The 23,677-nt window shown below is 54.5% G+C and overlaps 4 protein-coding genes across 6 annotated transcripts in view; 2 read left to right on the forward strand and 2 right to left on the reverse strand.

Moving 5' to 3' along the window:
* Positions 1 to 439: 439 nt before the first annotated feature.
* On the forward strand, positions 440 to 13,424 carry SMARCD2 (SWI/SNF related BAF chromatin remodeling complex subunit D2). Of its 3 annotated transcripts, none has more exons than XM_082679826.1 (14): positions 440 to 659; positions 5,386 to 5,570; positions 5,771 to 5,813; positions 5,970 to 6,092; positions 6,855 to 7,010; positions 7,424 to 7,519; positions 7,663 to 7,764; positions 7,910 to 8,071; positions 8,238 to 8,335; positions 8,511 to 8,646; positions 8,802 to 8,924; positions 9,060 to 9,161; positions 12,164 to 12,243; positions 13,187 to 13,424. In XM_082679826.1, exons 1-13 carry the CDS (start codon positions 444 to 446, stop codon positions 12,215 to 12,217), a joined length of 1,596 nt encoding a protein of 531 aa, XP_082535952.1. In that variant the 5' UTR covers positions 440 to 443; the 3' UTR covers positions 12,218 to 12,243; positions 13,187 to 13,424. The 3 variants fall into 3 exon arrangements, with proteins under 3 accessions (XP_082535952.1, XP_082535951.1, XP_082535953.1); XM_082679827.1 differs by lacking the exons at positions 12,164 to 12,243; positions 13,187 to 13,424 and adding exons at positions 3,426 to 3,498; positions 9,288 to 10,170 and having other exon boundaries at positions 574 to 659; XM_082679825.1 differs by lacking the exons at positions 12,164 to 12,243; positions 13,187 to 13,424 and adding an exon at positions 9,288 to 10,170.
* PSMC5 (proteasome 26S subunit, ATPase 5) lies at positions 10,288 to 14,824 on the reverse strand. The gene is made up of 12 exons (XM_082679828.1): positions 14,741 to 14,824; positions 14,134 to 14,205; positions 12,674 to 12,743; positions 12,297 to 12,394; positions 12,069 to 12,125; positions 11,759 to 11,989; positions 11,344 to 11,470; positions 11,068 to 11,258; positions 10,869 to 10,967; positions 10,678 to 10,788; positions 10,499 to 10,585; positions 10,288 to 10,391 (listed from the first exon to the last, which is right to left on the reverse strand). Exons 1-12 carry the CDS (start codon positions 14,762 to 14,764, stop codon positions 10,338 to 10,340), a joined length of 1,221 nt encoding a protein of 406 aa, XP_082535954.1. The 5' UTR covers positions 14,765 to 14,824; the 3' UTR covers positions 10,288 to 10,337.
* A 335-nt stretch (positions 14,825 to 15,159) lies between these two features.
* Positions 15,160 to 23,671, forward strand: FTSJ3 (FtsJ RNA 2'-O-methyltransferase 3). The gene is made up of 20 exons (XM_082678009.1): positions 15,160 to 15,382; positions 15,552 to 15,657; positions 16,451 to 16,497; positions 16,620 to 16,699; positions 17,115 to 17,214; positions 17,307 to 17,501; positions 17,582 to 17,697; positions 17,814 to 17,918; positions 18,006 to 18,106; positions 18,339 to 18,419; positions 18,511 to 18,645; positions 18,782 to 18,917; positions 20,074 to 20,255; positions 20,409 to 20,529; positions 20,610 to 20,875; positions 21,152 to 21,243; positions 21,336 to 21,435; positions 21,528 to 21,711; positions 21,804 to 21,898; positions 21,983 to 23,671. The coding sequence occupies exons 1-20, from the start codon at positions 15,316 to 15,318 to the stop codon at positions 22,173 to 22,175; spliced, it is 2,502 nt and encodes an 833-aa protein (XP_082534135.1). The 5' UTR covers positions 15,160 to 15,315; the 3' UTR covers positions 22,176 to 23,671.
* Positions 22,259 to 23,677, reverse strand: part of DDX42 (DEAD-box helicase 42) — a gene marked incomplete at its 3' end in the record, with an annotated part of 51,870 nt that continues 50,451 nt past the window's right edge. Inside the window, exon 17 of the mRNA XM_082678797.1 lies at positions 22,259 to 22,351. Within this exon, the coding sequence (XP_082534923.1) occupies positions 22,259 to 22,351 (93 nt within the window). The remainder of the gene's footprint in view (positions 22,352 to 23,677) is intronic.

The following is a 23,677-nucleotide window of genomic DNA, read 5'->3' on the forward strand; positions in this document are numbered from 1 at the left end:
CTCCTGGGGGGCCGGCGGTTAGGGGTGGTGCCTGTTGGGGGCGGGTCTCGCGAGGGGCGGGATTTGAGGAGGCATCCTCGCACTGGGCGGCTGGGTATAGGCGGGGCTTAGTGCTGGGCTGGATTAGGCGGGGCAGAGGGTTAGTTGCCGCCTCTGCGTAACTGGACACTGGCGGCCAAACCTCCGGAGGCCGGGGGAGGCAAGCGGGCCCGTAGCACATCCCGGATCCGGAATTTCCCGGGCAGGACCGGAATCAGGATCGGCCCTGCCCCAAACTGGGTTTGTGAGGAGCTCGCGAACTTGGATTAGGAAATCCCGGAATCCGGATCAACAAACCCTAGAACCCGGAATTTAGAGCGGAAAGTCCCGGAGCGCGGAGCGCGGAGCGAACTCAGCGCGAAGCCCGGAGTCCGGATCGAGACACCGCCGGACGGGACGGAGCGATGTCGGGCCGTGGCGCGGGCGGGTTCCCGCTGCCCCCGCTGAGCCCTGGCGGCGGCGCCGTTGCCGCGGCCCTGGGAGCTCCGCCTCCGCCAGCAGGACCCGGCATGCTGCCCGGACCGGCGCTCAGGGGGCCCGGGCCGGCTGGAGGCGTGGGGGGCCCTGGGGCCGCCGCCTTCCGCCCCATGGGCCCCGCGGGCCCTGCGGCGCAGTTCCAGGTGAGGAGGGCGGATGGGCGGGTGGCGCCGCTAGCACGCCCGGGGCAGGGGGCGAAGGGGCCCTCGAGTGAGGGCCCTGGGGCAGCCTCCTGGATAGATGGTACAGGGGCTCTGCATGCGGATTTCACGGGGCACGGTGGGGGGCAAGGCCAGGGACCCTCGGGCTCGGCTAGGTGGTGGTGGAGTTGGGGGAGAAGGTAAGAGCTACTCTGGGGTGTAGGGTTTGAAGCAGTTAGGAGGGTCGGGGTTCTTCCTTAGAACAGGGATTCTGAGCAACTGAGAGATGGAGGCGTTGTTGGAGCTAGTGAGTTGTGGGCGGGTGGGATGAGAAGTGTAGTGTAGATTATCGGGTAAGGGGTCCTGGGAAGTGATGAGAAAGTTTTGGAAAAGGACCCTCACTGAGAAAGCAGGTTATCCTGCATTGGTCTTGGTCCTACTCCAAGTCTGCTCTGTTTTTTTTTCTACTTGGGAACTGGCAGAGTTCTAGCGTGTCTGAGATGGCTCCCAGCTGCTAAGGAGGAGGAAGAAGGGCCTGGCTTCCCACGGCCACCGGAGGCAGAAGATAAGGGATTCCAGCCTGTGCAGGGGTAGTCTACTCCTGGGTCAGGCCAAGGGGCCTTCACACAGGGATGACTCTGGGTTAGACCAGAGAGGGTGGTGGACAAGCCTGAGGAAGGAGGAAAGCCCAGCCCATTCTGGACAGACTTTATTTATGGCTTTCTGCCTGGTGTCATAGTGTCCAGGAGTTGATCAGTCTGGAGGAGCAGAGAGTCTCCACTGAGCACCGCTGGTCTGCGGCTGGAGGAGCCTGCAGAGAGTTGCTTCAAAGGGTTCTGTCTTTTTTGGCTTTGCAGAGGGGCTTCTCGGGTTGCAGCTTCAAAGGCCATTGAGAGGCAGAGACTCTTTCTTAGGGTCAGTGTGTGAGGAACTCAGCCTGACACTGGGGGGGCGGGGCTTATCAGTCCCCAAGTTCATTGTTTCTGGTCGCCCCCAGAATGCTTGGGAATTGCGCCCATCCTTTTTCCCGCCACCCTCTCCACTTTTTTTTTTTTTTTTTTTGGCTGCGTTGCGTCTTCATTGCTGTTTGCAGGCTTTCTCTAGTTGTGGCGAGCGGGGTCTACTCTTCGTTGCGGTGCGCGGGCTTCTCACTGCGTTGGCTTCTCTTGTTGCGGAGCATGGGCTCTAGTGCAGGCTTCAGTAGTTGTGGCACGCGGGCTCAGTAGTTGTGGTGCACGGACTTAGTTGCTCCGCGGCATGTGGGATCCTCCCGGACCAGGGCTTGAACCCGTGTCCCTTGCATTGGCAGGCGGATTCCCAACCACTGCGCCACCAGGGAAGTCCCCCTCCATTTTTAATTAGTCTTTAGGTTCTAACAATGCCATATCCCAATCCATGTGCCCCAGCATTTGACACTGGCTTCTTGCTAATCTCTCAGGGCAGCTGGGAGATTTTCATGTCTCCTCTACCTCACTTGCCCAGGTAGAGGTCCCCCAAATGGATCCTCATAGAGTAGGGTACACATATCCCCCCAGGAGCCCTGGGCCCTCACTTTGTAAAGAGATGCTTCATTTGGGGGCAGTGATTTTTCCCTCTTACCCCTCATTCTCCGTCCTCCCTGTAAAGAAAACTAAGGTCTGAGTATTGACAGGGACAGATCTGGTCCCAAAGGCTCCAGCTGGGATTCATCTGTCCCATCTTGCCCTCCCCCTTGGGGATTCATGGGCCAGGGTGTCACTGAGGGATCCCTGCATCTGTCATTCTGGCTCTTGGGCGAGTTAGCTGAGGAGCCTCCCTGTGGGCCATTGGCCTGGGAAGGATCTAAGGATCTGATAGGAGCCTCTCTAGTTTCCTCAGCTTGCAGACCATGGGAAATGTGGCCTGGGGAAAGCCCCTGAGAGGATGGATTCCACAGTGATTTGTAGGGAGTGGCCTTGGGCCGGTGGCAAGGCTGAGCTGGCTGGCTGGGTAGCCCAGGCTTCTAGGAGTGGGGACCTTGGGGAAGGCACTGAGCCTCTGCTTGCCATCCAGCTGCTCAGGGTCTCCTCCTCCTCTCCCCAGGGCCGGGGTTGGGGGGGCCGGCAGTAGAGGTAGGTGCCGGGGGCGGGGGCGGTTCACTTTGGCTGAGTTTGAGGAGGATCCTGCTTGGCCTCTTTCCAAGTCCAGTTATGTGACTTCCAGGAGAAGGGATCTGAGACCTGAGGAGCGGGGGTGCCTCTCTATTGGGGTGCCTGCAGTGAGCTGGAGCTGGTGCCTGCAGTGAGCTCTCAGGCCCAAGTGGGGCGAATAGGGGAGCCTATTGATACAAGGGAAGTGACGACCCACCTTCTTACAGTGTCACAGTCTACCAAGGAGCTTAAAGAAAACAAAAAATGAAAAAAAAAAACCCCAAAAAACACAGAGTGCTGGGTTCACGCCGGAGAGTTCAGGATATTTTCCATGTATGCAGGGGTATACGCTCTTCTCCTCCGTCCTTAGGCCCAGCCACCAGGAGCCCCAGGGCCCCAGGCGCTGAGCCGGGCGAGCGTGCTCTCTGGAGGCGCAGCATCAGGCCTGGCCTCCCGCCCCTGCTGTCCCCGGTGGTGGAGCCAGAGTCCAGCTGAGGACGTGGGCTGCTGCCGGGCTGAGGGAGAGGAGGTTACTGCCCGCTCCTGAGGCTCAGGGCACTGAGCCAGGCCTCCCTAGCTAGCCCTGCTGCAGGAAGGGGCTCAGGGAGCCCAAGCGTTCGGGGCTCTGTTCTTTTCTTTAACTCTTGGGTTGTTTTTTTAGAAGAGAAGGAGTTACTGGTGCTTCAGAGCCCAGGTGTGGAGCTTGGCCAGGCCGAGCTGGGACTTCATGAACTGTAAGCAGCCTTTCCCTGGGCCCCTTCCCCCTCGGGAGAAGCCTGGGGCCCTGGGCGAGCTGGGGGCTCTCACCCGGGAAGAGTGTGGAGCAGCGTCTGGGAGGGGCCTCTTCCAGGCCCTGCCTGTGCCGCCTGGTCTGGGGACTTCCTGTTCCGGGAGCACCTGCCTCAGCGGGTTGGGTGTTGCTCAGGAGGTTTTGTGGGCGCCCTAGTGAAGAGGCCCCGGCTCCCACTCTGCAGGCCCCCGCCTCACTTCTTCCTCCCCTTCAGCTCGGGCACTGGTGGGAAAAACTCGAATCTAGGGTGCGTGGGGCTGGGCTCTCAGCTGTGGCCACCCTGAGTTTTTTCTGTCATCTCTAGCTGTGGCTCATTAAGGCAGAGAAGCAGGCTGACTGCCTCTCAACAGCTCCGATGACTCCCTTCCTGATGAGGAGAGACTTGTGGCAGGACTCCAGAGGTCCCAGACAGAGCCCCCCACATTGAACTCCATCCTCCCAAACGCTTCCTTCATGCCTCACTCCTTTCTCCTCCCCCCCCCCCACTCTGGGTCATGTTTCTGTCCGTCTCTGCATCTGGTCAAGAATCTGACCCTCCTTGGAGAGAACAGGGGTTGAGTGCTGGCTGAAGAGGTGGAGCAGGAATCTCCCAGTGCTGGGGGGGGGCGGGGGTCCTTTGATTTGGTGCGAGTCCCCACCCAGCCTGGCTTGGTTGGCTGGTCCTGGCGGTTGCATAATCTGGGCCTTGGGGCCAGCCCTGTGAAGCTGCCAGGGACAGTGTGTACGAGGCAGAGCTGCCAAACAGGCCTTGCAGGCAGCAGCCTCTGGGAAGGGGCGGGGGTTACTCCCCGAGGGGCTCCACAGAGATGCTGGGGAGCCTGACCTCGGTGGGAAATCCTTCTGCAGGCTTCTAAGGAAGCCACCTCTCATTCAGATTCCTCTGCTGATCCTAAGACTTCGATCCTTGCGTCCCCTGATAATCTTACCTCCCTTCTCCAGCTTGGGGTTGCCAAGCCAGCCCTAGCCTCCAGGCGGTGGGTGCGTGGACCACGCGCAGAGGCCAGGTGCCAGCTGCTCTCTCTCCCGCAGGAGCCACGGCTTCCCCTTCAGGGTCTTCTGGCGTAGGGGCTGGGGGCTGGGCAGTGGGGAGGTGAGAGAAGGGTCCAGTTGTGGGTGGTGAGTAGGGGTCATATGGCGGCCAGATGGTCTCTACTCCGCCTGAGGCCCCCCACTGGCTGGGACAGGCTCCACGCCATCCCGCTGCGGCTTGCTCACCTGGGCTTCCACTGCCTGATGGGCTCGCCAGCCTGTTGGACTGCCTTTCTCCTCTTAGTCACACCACCAGGCTGGCGACAGGATGGGTGTTGCGGCTGTGACCGTCAGCCTGCTCCCCTCACACTGCACCCAGCCACCTGGCCACGATACTGCCCCCAGGCTTCTCCCTCAAGTTGGGGGAAGGAGCGGATGGGAGTGCTTTGTGGGACCATCTGAGAGCCTCAGGAGTGCCTTGAAGCTGGCTGGTCCCAGGGAGCAGGGGCATAGTGTGCTAGGGCCGGAAGTTGGCTGGAAGTGGCGATGGGCCCTGAAGAACTCCCCCAGGCCCTTCTTCTCTCTGCAGGCAGGATTCTCCTCCCACCCCTGGGCTCTGCAGGCCTCATTCGCTGGCACGGCTGCCAGGGCGGTTGAAGGGGGCGGGGCAGGTGTGGTTTACACTTCTGCTCTCAGGCGCCTGCTCCCCTTTGTTCTTGGCACTCCTGCCCGGGCTCCGCGGGCTCTGCCATGTGCTGCTCAGGGCTGGACCTGGCTGAGCAGAGGGATGGAGGGAATGGGTTACGGGCCCCATAGGGCCCCACCGCTGACCTGTGCATCTCCGTTGGCTCACTTCCCCCAGAGGCCTGGCATGTCACCAGGGAGCCGGATGCCCATGGCTGGCTTGCAGGTGGGACCCCCTGCCGGCTCCCCATTTGGCTCAGCTGCTCCACTTCGACCTGGCATGCCACCCACCATGATGGACCCATTCCGAAAACGCCTGCTTGTGCCCCAGGCTCAGCCCCCAATGCCTGCCCAGCGCCGGGGGTAAGACCATCCTGTTTCTCCCACCCCATCTAGTGCAGCTCTAGTGGTAACAGATGGTTTCCTTCTGTCCTAAGAGCTTCGATGATTGAGGAAGACTCCCAGGTCTCCTGGGGGAAGGTCCTGGGGACTGGAGAGGTAGATGGCGAGTGGGGGAGGTACGTTGGACCATTGACCTCTTAAGTGGGTTTCTGTCCTCCCAGGTTAAAGAGGAGGAAGATGGCAGATAAAGTTCTACCTCAGCGAGTGAGTATGTTGGGAGGGGGCCTAGGAGGCTCACCCAAGGGCTGGTTGGCTGAGGGTGGAGTGAGTCTCCCCTAACCCTGGGGTGAGGGAGAAATGGAGGAAGGAACCAGAGCTGCAGCTGAAACAAGCTGATGAACCCCTTCTCCCTTCCTCCAGATTCGGGAGCTTGTCCCAGAGTCTCAGGCGTACATGGATCTCTTGGCTTTTGAGCGGAAGCTGGACCAGACCATTGCTCGAAAGCGGATGGAGATCCAGGAGGCCATCAAAAAGCCTCTGACGGTGTGTGCAGCCCCAGCTACTTCTGGGCCTTGCCAGGCTTCTCTGCCTCTCCCTGGCCTTGTTTTCCAGGGGCCAAGCGAGGGTCTGTGATGGGCTAGAGCAGGATTTTTCACATTGTAGGATACAGCCCATTGAGCATGGACTCAATTTAGTGTGGTGGGGCCAGCACGTTCTCAATGAAATATAACATAGTAGAAATTATAATAATTCTTCACCGTAGTAAAGGACTTAACGACATTTTTATTTCATGTATTTATGTGTGTAGATCCTGGATCATGATTTAAAATGTAAATATTGTAGATCGTGGTCAGAAGTTTGAAAGGCAAAACTACAGGGTAGATGAGGATAGTTCCTGTCTTCTTCCCCATCCCTAGAGAAGCTTTATCTAGAACAGCCTCTTGAACGGTGAAGACTTTCCAGGAGATGATATTCTGGGACCATCATGGGTGTTTGAGTTTCATTTAAAATAGGAGCCAGAGGCTTCTGGTTTGCCTGATAGCACCCCCTGTGTACCTCTGTCACACCACTGATCCCCCTGTGTTGGAACTGTTGGTAGTGCATCTGTCTCCCCTGTGAAATTGTGAGTCCTTTGAAGGCCAGGACTGAAATTTCCTCTCCTGATTCCCAGTGCCTAACCAGGGGCCTGGCCCACAGTCACTGCTCTGTATTGATGTTGAATGAGTTCAGACGGGAAGATTGGGTAGCAGTGTTTTCCAACACACTGGTCCCCCTCTAGCTAACCGGTCGTCTTTCTCTCTTTAGCAAAAACGAAAGCTGCGGATCTATATTTCTAATACGTTCAGTCCCAGCAAGGCAGAAGGTGATAGCGCAGGAACCGCAGGGACCCCTGGGGGAAACCCCGCAGGGGACAAGGTGGCTTCCTGGGAACTCCGAGTAGAAGGAAAACTGCTGGATGATGTGAGTTGGGGAAGGAGGTGTCTGGAAGGGAGGTGGCCTGTGTGGGCCAGACAGTTGGGCACTTCCGGGGACGTCCTGCATGAGGGAGAGGGCACTGCTCACAGTTCATGCTTTGCACAGCTCTGAGCCAGTACGAGGTGGGAGATTTGTATGGTTATTACAACAGTTTTCCTGCAGATGGCAGTAAAGTGTCCTGAGGAAGGGGTGCCCCTTTCTAATTGGCTGACAGTGGGGCTGCATAGAGCCCCTTCCCTGTCTCAAGTCTCTCACTTTTCCCGGCTTCCTTCAGGGCCCAAGAATCTTCAGTACCCTGAGCTTCAGGGCTGAAACAATATTCCTCTGTTTGGGGCTTAGTATAGCTTAGGCTTGAGCGCTCATCAGCACCCCTATCTCACACCCCTTTGCATCCCCAGCCTAGTAAACAGAAGAGGAAGTTTTCTTCATTCTTCAAGAGCCTCGTCATTGAGCTGGACAAGGAACTGTACGGGCCTGACAACCACCTGGTGGAGGTGAGAGTGGGCCTAGGGTTCAGGAACACAGGGTGACATGCCAGGTGGCCAGAGAAATGGCCTTAGTCCCCTTGCAGGGCCAGGTTGTGTATGTTCATGCCCACCCCCTTGGTGATGAGCTCTGCTCCCCTCCCCCCTGCCAGTGGCACCGGATGCCCACCACCCAGGAGACAGATGGCTTCCAGGTGAAACGGCCCGGAGACCTCAACGTCAAGTGCACCCTCCTGCTCATGCTGGATCATCAGGTGACAAGTGCCCTGGGGCCATGTTTGGGGTCACAGGGACTCTCCTCTGGGGCATTGGGGCAGGTCCCTATTGTAAAGCCTGTCCCTGTCCTATTCTTTTTTTTTCACAAGAACCCCTTCTCTGACTCCCCTCTGTCCATCCCAGCCTCCCCAGTACAAGTTGGACCCCCGACTGGCGAGGCTGCTGGGGGTGCACACACAGACGAGGGCTGCCATCATGCAGGCCCTGTGGCTCTACATCAAACACAACCAGCTGCAGGACGGCCACGAGCGGGAGTACATCAACTGCAACCGGTACTTCCGCCAGGTTAGCTGGACGCCGTCCCCCCTCTAGTCTCGCAGCCTCTGTCTTGCCTGCGGCTCCAGAGCCCCACTGGGCTAGTTCTCAACCACGTTCTTCACACTGCCCCTGGGATGGTCCACTTCGCCGTGTGCCCACAAAGGCATCACCAACCCTCTGGTGCTCTCTCTAGATCTTCAGTTGTGGCCGACTCCGTTTCTCTGAGATTCCCATGAAGCTAGCCGGGTTGCTGCAGCATCCAGACCCCATTGTCATCAACCATGTCATTAGGTAAATGGGAAGAGGAGGAGGAAGGCTCCTCTAAGAGCAGTTTACCTTTGGCTTGAATTAAAGCCAGAGAAAAGCAGCAGGTTTGGTTTCCTGCTCCCCGAGCGTGTGCAGTTTGGCCCAGGTGGGTGGGGTGGAGCTGTGTGCTCACGCTTTCCCTCCCCTGTGTTGTGTGTAGCGTGGACCCTAACGACCAGAAGAAGACAGCCTGTTACGACATTGATGTGGAGGTGGATGACCCGCTTAAGGCCCAGATGAGCAATTTTCTGGCCTCCACCACCAATCAGCAGGAGATCGCCTCTCTTGATGTCAAGGTGGGCCCCTACCCTCACAGCCTCCTCTGGGGCCCACAGTGAGGCCAGTTAGGCTCTCAGGCATTTCCATACATGTGGCACCTTGGGATGGGATCCGAGTCCTCTGGGGTTAGGGCTGGAAACAGCCAGTCTGACACATGTACCCCTTTTCCCAGATCCATGAGACCATTGAGTCCATCAACCAGCTGAAGACCCAGAGGGATTTCATGCTCAGTTTTAGCACTGACCCCCAGGACTTCATCCAGGAATGGCTCCGTTCCCAGCGCCGGGACCTCAAGGTGTGCTCCTCTTTCCTGAGGTTGATCCCATGTTAAGCTCTGGGTGGTTGTGCCCCCATCACTATTCTTCCGGTTCCAGGGGCAGATAGATCAGGGGTGGGAATCATGTTCAGCTTTCCTCCTGGCTCTTTGCAGATCATCACTGATGTGATTGGGAATCCTGAGGAGGAGAGACGAGCTGCTTTCTACCACCAGCCCTGGGCCCAGGAAGCAGTGGGGAGGCACATCTTTGCCAAGGTGAGGCGGCTGCGCCCCATCTGCCCGCCTGTGGTTGAGCGGGACTGCACACCAGAGGGGAGGGCGAGCCACTCACAAGCGCGGGCGGTCAGACAGGCCTGAGCCACCCGTCTCTCCCTCCTCCAGGTGCAGCAGCGAAGGCAGGAACTGGAACAGGTGCTGGGAATCCGCCTGACCTAACTGCTCAGGGATCCCTTCCTTTCTTCCCAGCCCTGGAGCCACCCCCTCCTCAGCCTGGAAGGGGACCGCCCTCTGGGGCACAGACATGTAGGATAAGGAGGGAGGAGGGGTGTCTCCTGTCACCCTCTGCTCCCCAGCTTTAGTTTCGTAAGTGTAGTGATAGGATTCCTTGTTGCTTGGTCCCAAAGCCTTATTACTTACACGTTGGCTTTAATTGGATTCACAGCAGAGGCCTCCTCTGCCCCCTGCAGGCAGGCCCAAGTAGGACCTGGAGGCTGTGCTTTGACATGGTAACCGAGACCTTTCAGAACCAAAGGCCCCTGGCTTTGCTTGTTTACAGACCCCGTTGGGGCGAGTGTCAGCGCTGGCTCTGGGGAGCTGGGCGAGGAAGAGGGGCACAGCTCACACTCTTCCTAGCCTTTCCAAACCAAAGTTCTTTGCCATTCCTACCAGCCCAGCCTTGCTGCTGGTTTTTTTTCCTTTCTTGGGTATTTGCACTATTCGTGGAGCAGGTTTTTCTATGCGGGAGCCACTTTTTTTTGTACAGGGGTAAGCTGGGGTTTTTCAGGGAGCCCTACTTGGTGTCTCCTTCCTTGTTTTCTTCTCTCAATCTATGCAAGCGGCTCTGGCCGCCATCATCTCCTGAGAGGCCAGAGGGCTGCCACCCCAGCTCTTGGGCCCGGGGGGTAACGCCTCCTAGAGGGAGGGCACACTAGTTCTCTGGCGTGGCCTGAGGCATGGGTGTATGTGGGCAGGGGTAGGTACAGGGGAGAGATGGCGAGGACTATTGTCCTTTGGAGCTTGTTAAGGAGGGTGGGCCTAGGGCTTGGCAAGTGCCACTTCTGGCAGGTTTGGAAATTTCCAAATAAATCTTTGTTTATTGGTGGTGCCCAGACCTGGTGACTGAACAGTGCGGCCACTCATTAACAGACTCAAGTCCTCAAGGTCTTGTCCTGCAGAGCTTTATTTGAGGGACCCACACAAAGGACATCCGCCTCACTTCCACAGCTTCTTGATGGACATGTTTTTCTCACTGTCCTTTTGCATGACCTGGAGAGACAGAGCGAACATTTAAGTTAGAGACTGGGTGAACACGTGCCCCATCCCCACTGCTCCAGAGCCACCATCAGCAAAGGCAGAAAGACGGAGGCCTGTACCTTGGCTACTGCCATCTCGAAGTCCTCCTGGGTGACGTGGACTCGCCGCTCCCGCAGTGCGTACATGCCGGCTTCAGTGCACACGCCCTGAGCAGGGAAAGGAAGACAGGCGCTGGGGCTGTGCCCTGGAACCTGGAGCTTCGTGCTGCTGCCCCCATTTCCTTGGGCCCTCCAATTACCTTCACTTCAGCCCCTGATGCTCCTGGCATGAGCTCAGCAATTTTTCTCAGGTTGATCCCCCGGGTCAGGTTCATTTTCCGAGAATGGATCTTCAAAATGTCCAGCCGGGCCTAGCGATGGGAGAGGAAAAGCCTGAGCCCGTGGCCTGCCCTCACAGCCGGAGCCACTGCCAGCGCTGCCCATCACAAACCTCCTCATTGGGGGGTGGGAATTCAATTTTTCTGTCAATGCGCCCTGGGCGGAGCAGCGCTGAGTCCAGGATGTCAATCCTGTTAGTGGCCATGATGACCTGAGTAGACAGAGCAGGTGGCGTCAGCTAAGCCCTTCCTGAGGCTGCAGCCTCACCCGGGGCCTTCCCGTGGCTCCTCCCACAGCCGACCCCACTGCACCTTGATGTTCTTGGTGGCCTCGAAGCCATCCAGCTGGTTGAGCAGCTCCAGCATCGTGCGCTGGACTTCACTGTCCCCTCCGGAGCCTCCCTCCAGCCGGGAGGAGCCGATGGAGTCGATTTCGTCCATGAAGATGATAGATGGAGCGTGTTCTCGGGCCATGACAAACAGTTCCCTCACCATTCTTGCCCCTGCACAGAGGCCAAGCTGGCGTTAAGCTGATGGGCCCCCCAGCCCCCGCCGCCTTATAGTTTTCTTGTTTCTGGCCACAGTTACCTTCCCCGATGAATTTCTGCACCAATTCAGACCCAGAGACACGAATGAAAGTACAGTCTGTATGATGAGCCACAGCCCTGGCCAACAGTGTCTTCCCAGTGCCTGGGGGTCCGTACAGCAGCACTCCCTAGAGAACAACAGGACTCAGGGCAAAAAGCTGGCCTCCATGTTTCATTCAATGAACATTTATCGAGTGTGTGCACTGTGCTAGATCCCATATTAGATGCTAGAGATAAAAAAATGAATGTCAAGGCCCCTTCTGGAGCTTATAACCAAACCACTTGGGTGGCCTGGCAGCATCTCTCCCCCAGCCCCTCGGCATGGGGAGAGCCAGCGTAAGCAGGCTCCAGTCTATCCAGCCTGGGGCAGGAGATATACAGTAGCAGCACGGTCCTCCCATAGAAGCCCTGCTCACCTTGGGCTGCGCGATGCCCAGCGCTTCAAAGAGCTCAGGATGCTTAACGGGCAGCTCAATCACTTCTTTGATCTCCTTGATCTGCTTGTCCAGGCCACCAATCATCTCGTAAGTTGAATCTGGCACCTTCTCCACCATCATCAGTGACACCAGTGGGTCTACCTTGTTGGGCAGGATCTTATGCAGAGTGTAGCTGTCATTTCTGAGGGCCACCCGGCAATTGGGTGTCACCTGGGTGAGGAGAGAGAGGTTCAGGAAGTGGTGTGGTGAGAGCTGACCCCCCACCTCCCACCTCCCCAGCTGCACTCACATCATTGATGTCGATGTTCTTATCTACGTCTACGACAAACTTGCCCTCAGGATGTACCTAGAGAAACAACGGCTCGTGACCTTCCTCCCCAACAGCCACCAAATCACCGACCTCGCCCAGGAAGACACATGAGTCTTACAGTAACGTGAAAACAGTGTCCTCACTACACACAAAGGTATGGGAATGCAGTGGGCAACGGGCTGGTCCCTGGGGTCATGTTGCCTTTACCTTAACCAACACTTTCTTCTTATCCATGGCCCGGACTACTTCCCCCACATAGGAGCCCTGTTCCTGCAGCAGCTGTAGCTCTTCCCGCAACAGGCGAACTAGATGCGAAACAGACACAATGGCCACCCAGATTCTTTGGTGTCCCCCACCTATGACTTGATTCAACATGCATGAACTAAGCACTGTTGTAAAGTTTTGAAGGGAAGGCCTCAAAAAAAAAAGTCAAAGTTCAGGTCTTTAAGGAGATTACGATGGGGCTGAGGAGAGAGATGTGCATGTAAACAGAGCATCATCTTGGACTGGGAAAAGCAATAGGCACCAATGTAAAGACTCACTTCAAACTGCCCACACACAGCCTTCCCATCCTTCCCCCTCACCTTTTGCATTAAGCTCATTCCTCTGTGCCTGCAGCCTCCGGAGATTTTGGCTCTTATCATTCACAATCAGCTGTGGAGGACAAGAAGCAAAGGGTGGAAAACAGTAGGCAATTAAGATCTTGGCCGAAACCCTCATAGGCTGATATGAGCTAAACGAGGAAGGAGCACAAGGCACCTGCATTCTCCATTCAGATTCTCCAATATGATTCTAACGACCCTATCCTGTCCTCCAAGAGTCCCTCTGGAGTGTAGGACAACCACAGGAAAAAAAGGCTGCTTGTCTAATACTGGTCCAGGAATAACAAACCATAGTGGAGAAGAATTAACAGCTGGCTCACATAGTCAGTTTCTTGCAGACTGGTAACATGGTAGAGTGGGAAGACCTCTGAGTCAGAAGCCTAAGTTCTAGCCCCATTGCTGGCAATTAACAGTTGGGTAAAGCCAATGAAAGCTATGTTAAAGATCTAGATCTGTTACCAAACTGCAAGCATCACCTATCCTGCCTCTTTTCAGGACTAACGTGAGAAGCAAATGAAAGCACATGTAATGCATTTCAAAAATGACAAACCAGACTTCCTTGGTGGCGCAGTGGTTAAGAATCCGCCTGCCAATGCAGGGGACACAGGTTCGAGCCCTGCTCTGGGAGGATCCCACATGCCGCGGAGCAGCTAATCCTGTGCGCTACAACTACTGAGCCTGCACTCTAGGGCCTGCGAGCCACAACTACTGAAGCCCGTGCTCCGCAACAAGAGAAGCCACCGCAATGAGAAGCCCGCGCACCGTAACGAAGAGTAGCCCCACTCGCCGCAAAGAGAGAGCCCGCGTGCAGCAACGAAGACCCAACACAGCCAAAAATAAAAATAAATTTTAAAAAATATATATATATCATAGTCTCTTCTAAAAAAAAAGTGACAAACCAAATATGATACCTACAAATGTACCTGGAGTTCAGAATTTTTCCTTGTGGCTCTCCTCCATCCAACTGACATTATTTTCCTTATTTCTGTGGTCCCTGCTCCCTGTTTAGGCTAGAGCACTGGGTTGTCCAGTTCCTTTTCATTCAGTCCTACGGAATCAGCATTGTCCAGACTCCTCAATTCTGTCTTCCCTCACTCTGCCCCAACCCTCCCTCTGATAAATCTCATCTTCTGATCCTATGTCTTCTCTTTTATAAGAAACCCTCTCATTCAGGCTTCTTCTAAGAAGAATGACTTTTGGCTAGGGGTACCTTTTACGTTAAAATTTGACTTATAAAGATGTTTAATGAACTGTGAATACTACCTTCAAAATGATGAGACTTGAGAGGAACAAGAGGCTGTTAACTTCATATACTTTATACCGTTGGCTTGTTACTTCTTCCACTGCGCCCCCAGTGGAATTATATGGATTTGCAGAAATCCGTTCCATCAATCCCTCATCCCCCTTCTAGCTCCCTCTGGACCTTTGGAGTCCGTTCTCACCTGGAGTTCTTCAATCTTGGACAGATAATACTGGCGGAGTCCACTGCCTGCCTTCCCCTCTTCCAGCTCCATCTGAAGACACAGTGTAATTAGTTACCAACAGGTTAAACATCCAAGGGATAAAGCTACTTCCAGCTTGGATTTCGGAGATTTAAGATTTGGGTTCTAAGCCCTCACTCCATCTCTTCGGAACCATTTCTCGTGACTAAACTAAAACAGAATGAGAACGGTGCCTACCTCTTAAGACTTCCAGAAGGATCAAGAGACGACACACCCGGGAACGCTACACAAACCCCAGGTGTTATTACTACAGGAGGAGCCAGCAGGAAGGACGTGTCCCCCGACTCCCTCGACTCGCGGAAGGATGGGTTCCCGCTCCCACCGCTCCTCTCACTTACTCGGCTTCCACCGGGTCTTCCACTCCCGGCCCTGCCTTGACCCGCCGGGGGAGGCGCTGACACAGCAGATCCGGTCCCAGGTAGGGCCCAGTCTAGACTGGCCCACCCACCCCCACTCCCCCCACCCTCTTGCCCCGACCGGCTGCCCACCTCGGATCACACCTGTTTCGCATCCAGCCCCAGTCCCCGCCCGACCACCGCCGCCATACCTGCTCTGGTCCGTCAAGCGCCATCTTCCCTCTTCCGCGGCCGGCATCAGAGCCGCCTTGGCGCGCAGGCGCAGAAGCAGGGGCTTGGGGACCGAAAAACCAAGGCAGAGAACAGTTCCGGGTCAATGGGCGGGGTGTGAGGACAGACGGTAACTTAAACAGGGGCCATGAGGGGAGGGGCGGCGGTACGCGAGATCAGGAGCTTTGAAAAGGGTTAGCAGAACTCCTAAATATTACTCTCCAGAAATTCGGTTTTGGTTAAAGTAACCATTTCTCCTGGTGCCAGCTTCCAACTTATAAAACCTGGGGACAGAAAATTTTTGTGGCCACGCTCAAAATGGCGGAAAACTTGGAGCCGGGGACGCGAGTGACGCAAGCGGAAGCGGAAATACGTTTGCTGCCCACACGTGCCGCTTCACGGGTGATAGAAATGGTGCTGGGTGGTGGTGAGTAGTGTGGACTGAGGCTCCGAGTGTGTGTGCGACGGCGAGTGGGAAACGAAGAGCGGAATCTAGTGCTCCGGGAAGAGACGTCCCAATTTCTGCTTTCTCTCCATATTGAGTGGCGCTCCCACCATGGGCAAAAAGGGCAAAGTCGGGAAGAGCCGGCGAGACAAGTTCTATCACTTGGCAAAGGAGACGGGTGAGTCAGGGTTCGCGCCGTCTGCGAGCGGGCGTGCCACCAGTCTTGGCCGGTTCGCCCCCTTTCCGAATATTGAGTTTTTCTTCCGTAGAAAGGGTGGTGGGTCGTAAGGCCGCAGAAATCCCGCTGGGAAAGCGCTTCACGGGCCTTACTTTGTCGCCGCCTCCAGGTTACCGTTCCCGCTCTGCTTTCAAGCTGATCCAGCTGAATCGCCGCTTTCAATTTCTGCAGAAAGCCCGAGCCTTGCTGGACCTGTGCGCTGCACCAGGTGGATGGTGTGTAACACCCGGCACCTGACGCTCCTTGTGGACGCGTTCTGGATTCCAGCCCTGGATGATTGAGAGTTGCATTTGGGGTGGGAGGGAAACAGTAATACCAACCTCAAATTTCTCTACTCCCCAGAACGTAAACTGCAGGGGGAAAGATTTGGACCGTGTACTTACGATATGATTGGCTGATACCGACCAGGGTTCTTGGTTTTCCCCAGTCAATATAAATGGACTAGAGGCCAGACAAGAAATTCAGGCAAGGTTTTCTTGGGGCCTCTGCTGCAGCAGGGAGGAGCGAAAACAAGTAGCAGGTTCCCTTGCTAGCCAGCTCCCCAAGGAGGGGGCTGGCTGGTTCCTTATATAGCGTGAAGGTGGGGGTGTGTCCGGGGGTCCGGCCTGAGGGGCGGCTTAGGTGGTTTGCCCACCCCTTTGGTGGAGCTGAGTGCTGGGGGGCATGTGCAGTGCCCTGCTGCCTACACCCTGTTTTTGCTCCCAACTCTTCAGAAGTGACAGTGGGGTGGTGTCTTTTTTGTGTGTGTCCATAATTTTTGTCTTCTTGTCCATAATTCACCCCAACTGGGTATGCATGCAATGTTTAGTCCCTTATAGTTTCTTTGTATTCTGTTGCTCGAGTTGTTTTGTCCAGGTGCAAGTATTGCAGCAAAGGGTCCGAGGTCCCAGCCTGTCTCGTTTCCACTGCACTTAGCAGGGACCCCTAACACCGGGGATGAGAGATCACATTGCTGAGGGAGGGGAAGGGACAGTCCAGGGTGTTTTAATCTTTACTTCTCTTTTATAGGCTGCAGGTAGCCACCAAGTTTATGCCTGTATCCAGCCTTATTGTGGGTGAGTGACAGGTGGTGCTCCTGGATGTTCCAGGGGGTGGGAGTGTGAGACCCTGTGTTCTGCATTTCCTTTCTCCCTGCTTGAGACAACCTTTTGGAATACTCTGCCCTAATACCTTCTAGGAGTGGATCTGGTTCCAATCAAGCCTCTTCCCAATGTGGTGACACTCCAGGAGGACATCACAACAGAACGCTGTAGGCAGGTAATAGGAATCTCTCTTTTCCTGTTCCCTTTATATGTAGACATCCACATTCATTCCTCTTCCCACCCTGATCCCCTGAAGGCACGTTTTTCCTGTTAACCATGCCTTGAGCAGTGCCTGCATGTTGTTTATATAACAAGGCCCATAATATTGCGTGTCCGCCCAGCCTTTATTTATTCAGGAAAGAGGTCTTTGGAGTTGGAGGAAGTGCAGAGATTTCAGTGACATCCTTTCCAGCGAATTCACTAGTAGACTGTAAGGTCCATGAAAACAAACGTGTTATTTTTGCTATTGTTGTATCCCCTGTCCATGGCACAGGATTTGGCCGTGGTGGGCACTCAACAGCTGGCTGAATGAAGGGCTCCATTCGTAGCCATTTCTGTATTTCTGTTGCTGTGGTTTCTCTCCTCTGTAGGCCCTGAGGAAGGAGCTGAAAACCTGGAAAGTTGATGTTGTGCTCAATGACGGGGCCCCCAATGTCGGGGCTGGCTGGGTCCATGATGCTTACTCACAAGGTGCCGGGATCGGGGGGCATGGAGCTGAGGGTGGAGGTGGGCATGCCCTCTCAGGCTGCAGAGGTCCTCAGCTAACTGTCTCCCCCCCACAGCCCATTTGACACTGATGGCTCTGCGTTTGGCTTGTGATTTTCTGAGCCGTGGTGGCTGCTTCATCACAAAGGTTTTCCGTTCCCGTGACTATCAGCCCTTACTATGGATTTTCCAGCAGCTCTTCCGCCGTGTGCAGGCCACCAAGCCCCAAGCCTCTCGTCATGAATCTGCAGAGATCTTTGTCGTCTGCCAGGGTGGGCATAACTTCCCTTGTTCTCTTGATTTAGTCTCCCACCTACCAAAGCACGCTTTCTTATATATCCTATTACCTTAGGATTCCTGGCTCCTGACAAGGTCGACAGTAAATTCTTTGACCCCAAATTTGCCTTCAAGGAGGTTGAAGTTCAGGCCAAGACTGTTACTGAATTGGTGACTAAGAAGAAGCCAAAGGTGTGTTTGGCGAGTGGGGGCCACCCTCAGGTCCTGGGACTCGGGAGGTTGGGCCTGGTCAATCCTACAGACACCCCAGAAGGGACTGCTCAACATTCATTATTTCCCTTCCTAAGGCTGAAGGCTATGCTGAGGGTGACCTCACACTCTATCACCGAACTTCAGTCACCGACTTCCTCCGAGCTGCCAACCCTGTTGACTTCCTTTCCAAAGCCAGTGAAGTGAGTCCCCAGACTCGAGGGGTACGAGGGAGCCCCAGAAACATGGCCTGAACACCTCCCCTGACTCTTTTCCCTCCTCCCGAACAGATCTCGCTAGACGATGAAGAGTTGGCACGGCATCCAACTACCACTGAGGACATCCAGGCGTGCTGTCAGGATATCAGGGTGCTGGGGCGTAAGGAGCTCAGGTTTGCACTGGGGGTGGGCATAGGTGCTGTGAGCCCCGAAGGCAGGGGACAGCCCTTGAAGGACGTGACGCTGGGTCTCTGGGAACAGGATGCTGCTGTGTTAGAGGTTTGGGGTGGGGGCCTGAACCTTAGGACTTCTGTGGCTCAAACGTGAAATTCGGGGTATGGGCCCAAAACGAGGAGGTGAGGACAAAAGGGAGACAGCAAGGTCAGGAAGGTATCTCTGGGGCAGGTCCCTACTGAACTGGAGAACGAAGCTTCGGCGGTATGTGGCCAAGAAACTGAAAGAACAAGCAAAGGCACTGGACATCAGGTGAGGAGGGAGCTAAACCAGGGCAATTGTTGACTGGGTGTTGAGGGGAAGCATCTGGGAAAATAACCGACTCCTGCAACTACTCTGTCAGCCTCAGCTCAGGGGAGGAAGAGGAAGGTGAAGAGGAGGAGTCCGCAGCTGGGATGGGGCCGCAGCCCTCGGAGGAGGAGGAGCTGGACCGGACCCTGGCAGAGATGAAGGCCCAGGAGGTGGCGGAGTTAAAGAGGTGAGGGGAGCTGGGGAGGAGCTTGGGGAACCGCAAGGCAGAGTCCCTCGGTGGGTGAAGATGGGGAGAGAGGGTGAAGGCACGGATGGGGATCTTCAGAGCTGGGCAGCTTTAATTCCTCAAACCATACCCTCAGGAAGAAAAAGAAGCTGCTGCGTGAGCAGAGGAAGCAGCGGGAACGTGTGGAGCTGAAGATGGATCTTCCCGGGGTTTCCATCGCAGACGAGGGGGAGACTGGCATGTTCTCCCTGCGCACCATCCGGGGTCACCAGGTGAGGCGGGGTTTGGGGCCCACTGAGGGGACAGGAGGATCTGTTTGGGTATTTGGAGTTGGGGCGTCGGATGTCTTTTTGGTAAGTGTGCTGAAAGATCATGGCTCATGGTTGCTGTCTTCACCCGTAAATGACGTGATATGGGGAGATTGGGAAAAAAACAAGAGCCTTGTGTCTCAAAGGCCGGGAAAGAACACACCCCTAAAATAATGAAAGTAGGAAGATTTGTGAGTGTGGCGTAGATTTATCCTTGTAGAACTAGAATATCAGAACCAAGAGGCCCTCGTTGCAGGAAGCTCAGGTTATAGGCGATGCAGCCAGGGTGCCTGGGTTACGAGCACGTGTGAGGGAGGGTCTCCCTCAAGAGGGGCACAGCGTTCTTCAGTTGACTGAGACCAAGTTAGCACCTTGCTGCACCCGGCTGCGGGATGGTGCTTTCTGCCGAATGCTGGAGTCTGCTTTTCCTGGTAAAAGCAGCATCACAAACAATGAGCTTTCGTGGCTCTCGTGTGGGAAGGTAGTGACCAGCTCGTATTGTTGAGGGGGCAGTAGAGCACAGTGGTCCTGGAGCAGACTACCACTTATGTGCTCTCTGCCTCAGTTTCCTCATCTGTAAAAGGAAATGATAGACCTACCTACTAGCGTTTTTGGAAGGAATAAAAAAAAGATGGTGTAATTCCTGGTATGTGATTCAAGAAATAGCTATAGTTGCCACGAGGAAAACAGATCTTGGAGTTGACATTATTAGTGAAACAGTGCTTCCTGTTAGATGTATACGGCATGGGCTTCTTTATTCAGTGGAAACAAGAGTTGTAGATGTTATTCGCTGGTGATAAGGTGCCTTCTGAAAGTAATTTTTTAAAAAGCAGTGTTTTAGAACATTTTAAAATCGGACGCTAATTAGACCGTGGGGTACTTTTCCATAAACCTGTTTCTGCTACCACTGAAGAAGACACAGCTGAATGATCTGGCCTAGAGTGGGATGTTTTAAATGGTTAATCCCATCACTTCCCTGTCTGTAAAAGAAGATATTATGTACTTGACACAGTGTGTTTTCCAGCGTTGCTGAGGATAAACTAAGGTGATGAATATGGAGGAAAAAAGCAGTATGTACCTTGTTAGTGCCCTTGATCTCTGTTTCTCTGTCAAACCTCAGTTGTTAGAGGAGGTAACACAGGGGGACATGAGTGCTGCAGACACGTTTTTGTCTGATCTGCCAAGAGATGACATCTACATATCAGATGTTGAGGAGGAGGATGATACATCTCTGGATAGTGACCTGGATCCAGAGGAGCTGGCAGGAGTCAGAGAACCTCAGAGTCTAAAGGACCAAAAGTGGTAAGGAGCGGGGAGGGGTGTGGGGAGGTGTCTGCAGGGCACCCTCAGCTCAAGTCCGAAGCAGAGCTGGTGGCAGGGCTTGCCAGTTGGAGTGTGGGCAGCAGCAAGCCCTCCAGGGCACTGACCCTCCACCCACTTTCCTTGGGTGTACAGTGTACGGTTTGCTGAAGTGCAAGATGGTAAAGAGGAGGAGGAAGAAGAGAATCCATTGCTGGTACCATTGGAGGAAAAGGCACTACTGCAGGAAGAACAGGCCAGCCTGTGGTTCTCAAAGGTGAGCAGAGGCTGGTGGCCAAGACAGACAGGGACTGGCATTCCCTGGGCAAAGGGTGCCTGACGATTTCCCCATCACAGGATGGCTTCAGCGGGATTGGGGATGATGCCGACGAGGCCCTGGAGATCCGTCAGGCCCAGCTGTTGTACGAGAGCCGTCACAAGGGGCAGCAGCTGCCACCACCGCCTTCCGGTGTGAAGATGGAGAACAAACCTCCCCCGTGCCAGGATGAGGCCCCTGAGAGGGCAGAGGCTCCTTCAGGGACAGAGGCTGCCACTGGCCCTGGCGGGGAAGAGAGAGATGACAGTTCTGACAGTGACAGCAGTAGCAGTGAGGGTGAAGAGAGGTGAGTGGTTGCAGCTGATGGGAGAAGAGCTGAAGAGGAAGCCGTGATTGTAACCAGTACTCTGTAATTGGGAGTTTGCAGCTCTGACTGCAGATGGAGAACTTTAAATGCTGATGATTCTAACTTGAGTGGTCTGCAGTACAGCCTGGGTGGCAAGATTTCTGGAAGTTCCCCAAGCATTTTTAACTAAGAACCAGGGGTGAGGTGAGTAGGAGTGGGCCCGAGTGGTGTGGCTAACGGTGAGACATGCGTGCACGGTCCTCCTCCCTCCCACAGCTGGAAACCACGCGGCAGGAAGAAGCGAAGCCGTGGGCCTAAGTCAGATGATGATGATGTCGGGTTTGAGGTCGTGCCTATCAAGGACCCAGGCGAGAGCTCTGCACCTACTAGAATGGGAGGCAACATGGAGGGGTCAGTGTTGGGGACTGAGCTTTGACTTCCTTCCTTCTTCCCTCTCTAGTGAAACATCGGATACTGGACCCTGAAGGCCTTGCTCTAGGTGCTATTATTGCTTCTTCCAAAAAAGCCAAGAGGGACCTCATAGATGACTCCTTCAGCCGGTAGGGGGCAGAAGGTCCCGAGAAGGGGTGGGGCGAGGAAGAGGGGAGGAATGATTTCTTTGAAAGCCTAGATTGGTGTCCTCTCCACCAAGGTACACATTTAATGAGGATGAGGGGGAGCTTCCAGACTGGTTTGTGCAGGAGGAAAAGCAGCACAGGATACGACAACTGCCTATTGATAAGAAAGAGGTGGAGCATTACCGGAAACGCTGGCGGGAAATCAATGCACGTCCCATCAAGAAAGTGGCTGAGGCCAAGGCCAGGAAGAAACGGAGGGTAAGCAGTGGGGCTGCCTGAGATTCTGGGTGGGTGGGGCAGGGGTAGGAAAAGAGGTCAACCTGACCGAGGTTCCCCCACCCCCCCCACAGATGCTGAAGAAGCTGGAGCAAACCAAGAAGAAGGCAGAAGCTGTGGTCAACACAGTGGACATCTCAGAACGGGAGAAAGCGGCACAGCTTCGAAGGTGAGGGGCAGGGGGGTCACCCACAAAGGTACACGGGGGTGAAGGAGTGGTGGAAAGTCTCTAACCTGTGTCTTCCATTTACAGTCTCTATAAGAAAGCTGGGCTTGGAAAGGAGAAACGCCAAGTCACCTATGTTGTAGCCAAAAAAGGTGTGGGCCGCAAAGTGGGCCGGCCAGCTGGGGTCAGAGGTCACTTCAAGGTGGTGGACTCGAGAATGAAGAAGGACCAAAGAGCACAGCAACGGAAGGAGCAGAAGAAAAAGCACAAGCGGAAGTGAGCGGAGCCACCAGAACCTCTGAGGGACTGACTGTAAGGACGAAGAGCGATTCGGTGCGGCTTCTGGCCTCCTTCGTACCAGCCCTACCCACCCTTGCCTGCACGGCAGTCATCTGAAGAGACAGATTTGAGGTACCTGAACTCGTGGTGGCCCTGGGCAGTGAGGGGGACATCTTCCTGGCTGGAAGAAAGGGCTCCCGTTAAAGCCCCGCTAAAATGTCTTGTCGGTGCTGTCAGAGCCCACAACCCTTCTGTGGTGCTGGGCGAGAAGTCACACCATTTTTAGATCCTAAGGCGAAGTTCAGTGGCATTCACTGTAGTCTATTCTTGGGCAAGTGGGCCTCTCAAGTCTTCCCCCATTATCATCTGAATAAAACCAGGATGATTGATTGATTGATAGATGTCTGACAACAGTTTAGTTCCTGGTAACTTGATAACTCAAAAAACATCTGGGTGTTCACACCATGTGCACTGTTCTAAATCATATTTAATATGTCCCGACTCATGGTGAAGTAGAAATGACAAGCAATCCACAGGTCCCAGTAGTAAAACATTTACTAGAGCAAGCAGAAAGGAATGCACATCTTAAAGAAACCTTCACAAAGTCACAAAATTTGATGTATGTGTATTTCTTTTCCTTTTATAAACAAGATAGAACAAAAATCGTCAAAATCATTTCAGCAAAAGATTTTCCTACCATTATGGCAAGTTAAAAAAAATACAATGAAATAGGAGAAGACAATTTAAAAGCTGTTGTCAGGTTTTTGTTTTTTAAATTTAGCAACACTTCAGACCCAGAGCAGTCCTGTTTCCAGGACCCTCTCTCCCCCCTCAGCTGTAGGGACTCTGGATCTGGCAGGCTGCTGCTTCATGTCTCAGGACTGGACACGAACCTGGCTGGGAAACCTGAGCATCAACTCTCACTTAGAATCAGACCCCTCCCCTAACCTGCAGATGTTTGGGAAGCGCTTTGCTGCACATCCCCCTACCACCATGGACTAGGCTGCAGAAGCCTGTCTCAAATGGGGCCTGACTAGCCACAGAAAAAGAATTTTATTTGTAGGTGTTTTTAAGGTGACATTTTAGTAAAAAATATGTACTACATATAAACCTAGAGTGAGTTTTGTGCCCTATAAGGCCCTTTCTTCCAAGATATCCTCAACTGACCTTCGTGACACTCACCCAGAGCCAAAAGAAGCTGCCCAACTCTGACTGCTTCTAAGGACCAAAGCAGCTTCCCAAGAAAACATCTGGAAAATTATCCAGATGACGGGGTAATGTCTCCAAGCTCCAGCTATCCACTAAGGGCAGGGGGTCCTTACACCTTGTGCCCCAACCCAGCCCTGAGACACCTAGTTACCAAAAGTCTTTCTAAAAATAAAATTAAAAGACAATTGATTTCACTCTTCAGCACATACCCTCTAACTGTCCCATCGACTTTTCTTGCGCTTGGGTGGCTCGGGGACAGCGAAGCCATCAGTAGTCTTATCTGTCTTGCTGTCC

The sequence above is a fragment of the Grampus griseus genome, assembly GCF_964374135.1.
Source record: "Grampus griseus genome assembly, chromosome: 20".
In the NCBI taxonomy this organism is placed as follows: domain Eukaryota; kingdom Metazoa; phylum Chordata; class Mammalia; order Artiodactyla; family Delphinidae; genus Grampus; species Grampus griseus.

Coding starts and splice junctions, on each gene's coding strand:
- FTSJ3 (XM_082678009.1), top strand. CDS start 15,316: ATGGGCAAAAAGGGCAAAGTCGGGAAGAGCCGGCGAGACAAGTTCTAT. Junction 15,383..15,551: donor TCACTTGGCAAAGGAGACGG/GTGAGTCAGGGT, acceptor CGCCGCCTCCAG/GTTACCGTTCCCGCTCTGCT. Junction 17,698..17,813: donor TGACTAAGAAGAAGCCAAAG/GTGTGTTTGGCG, acceptor TCCCTTCCTAAG/GCTGAAGGCTATGCTGAGGG.
- SMARCD2 (XM_082679826.1), top strand. CDS start 444: ATGTCGGGCCGTGGCGCGGGCGGGTTCCCGCTGCCCCCGCTGAGCCCT. Junction 8,647..8,801: donor TCGCCTCTCTTGATGTCAAG/GTGGGCCCCTAC, acceptor CCCTTTTCCCAG/ATCCATGAGACCATTGAGTC. Junction 8,925..9,059: donor CCCAGCGCCGGGACCTCAAG/GTGTGCTCCTCT, acceptor GGCTCTTTGCAG/ATCATCACTGATGTGATTGG.
- PSMC5 (XM_082679828.1), bottom strand. CDS start 14,764: ATGGCGCTTGACGGACCAGAGCAG. Junction 11,471..11,758: donor TGGGCATCGCGCAGCCCAAG/GTGAGCAGGGCT, acceptor GTTGTTCTCTAG/GGAGTGCTGCTGTACGGACC. Junction 10,586..10,677: donor CATCAGGGGCTGAAGTGAAG/GTAATTGGAGGG, acceptor TTCCCTGCTCAG/GGCGTGTGCACTGAAGCCGG.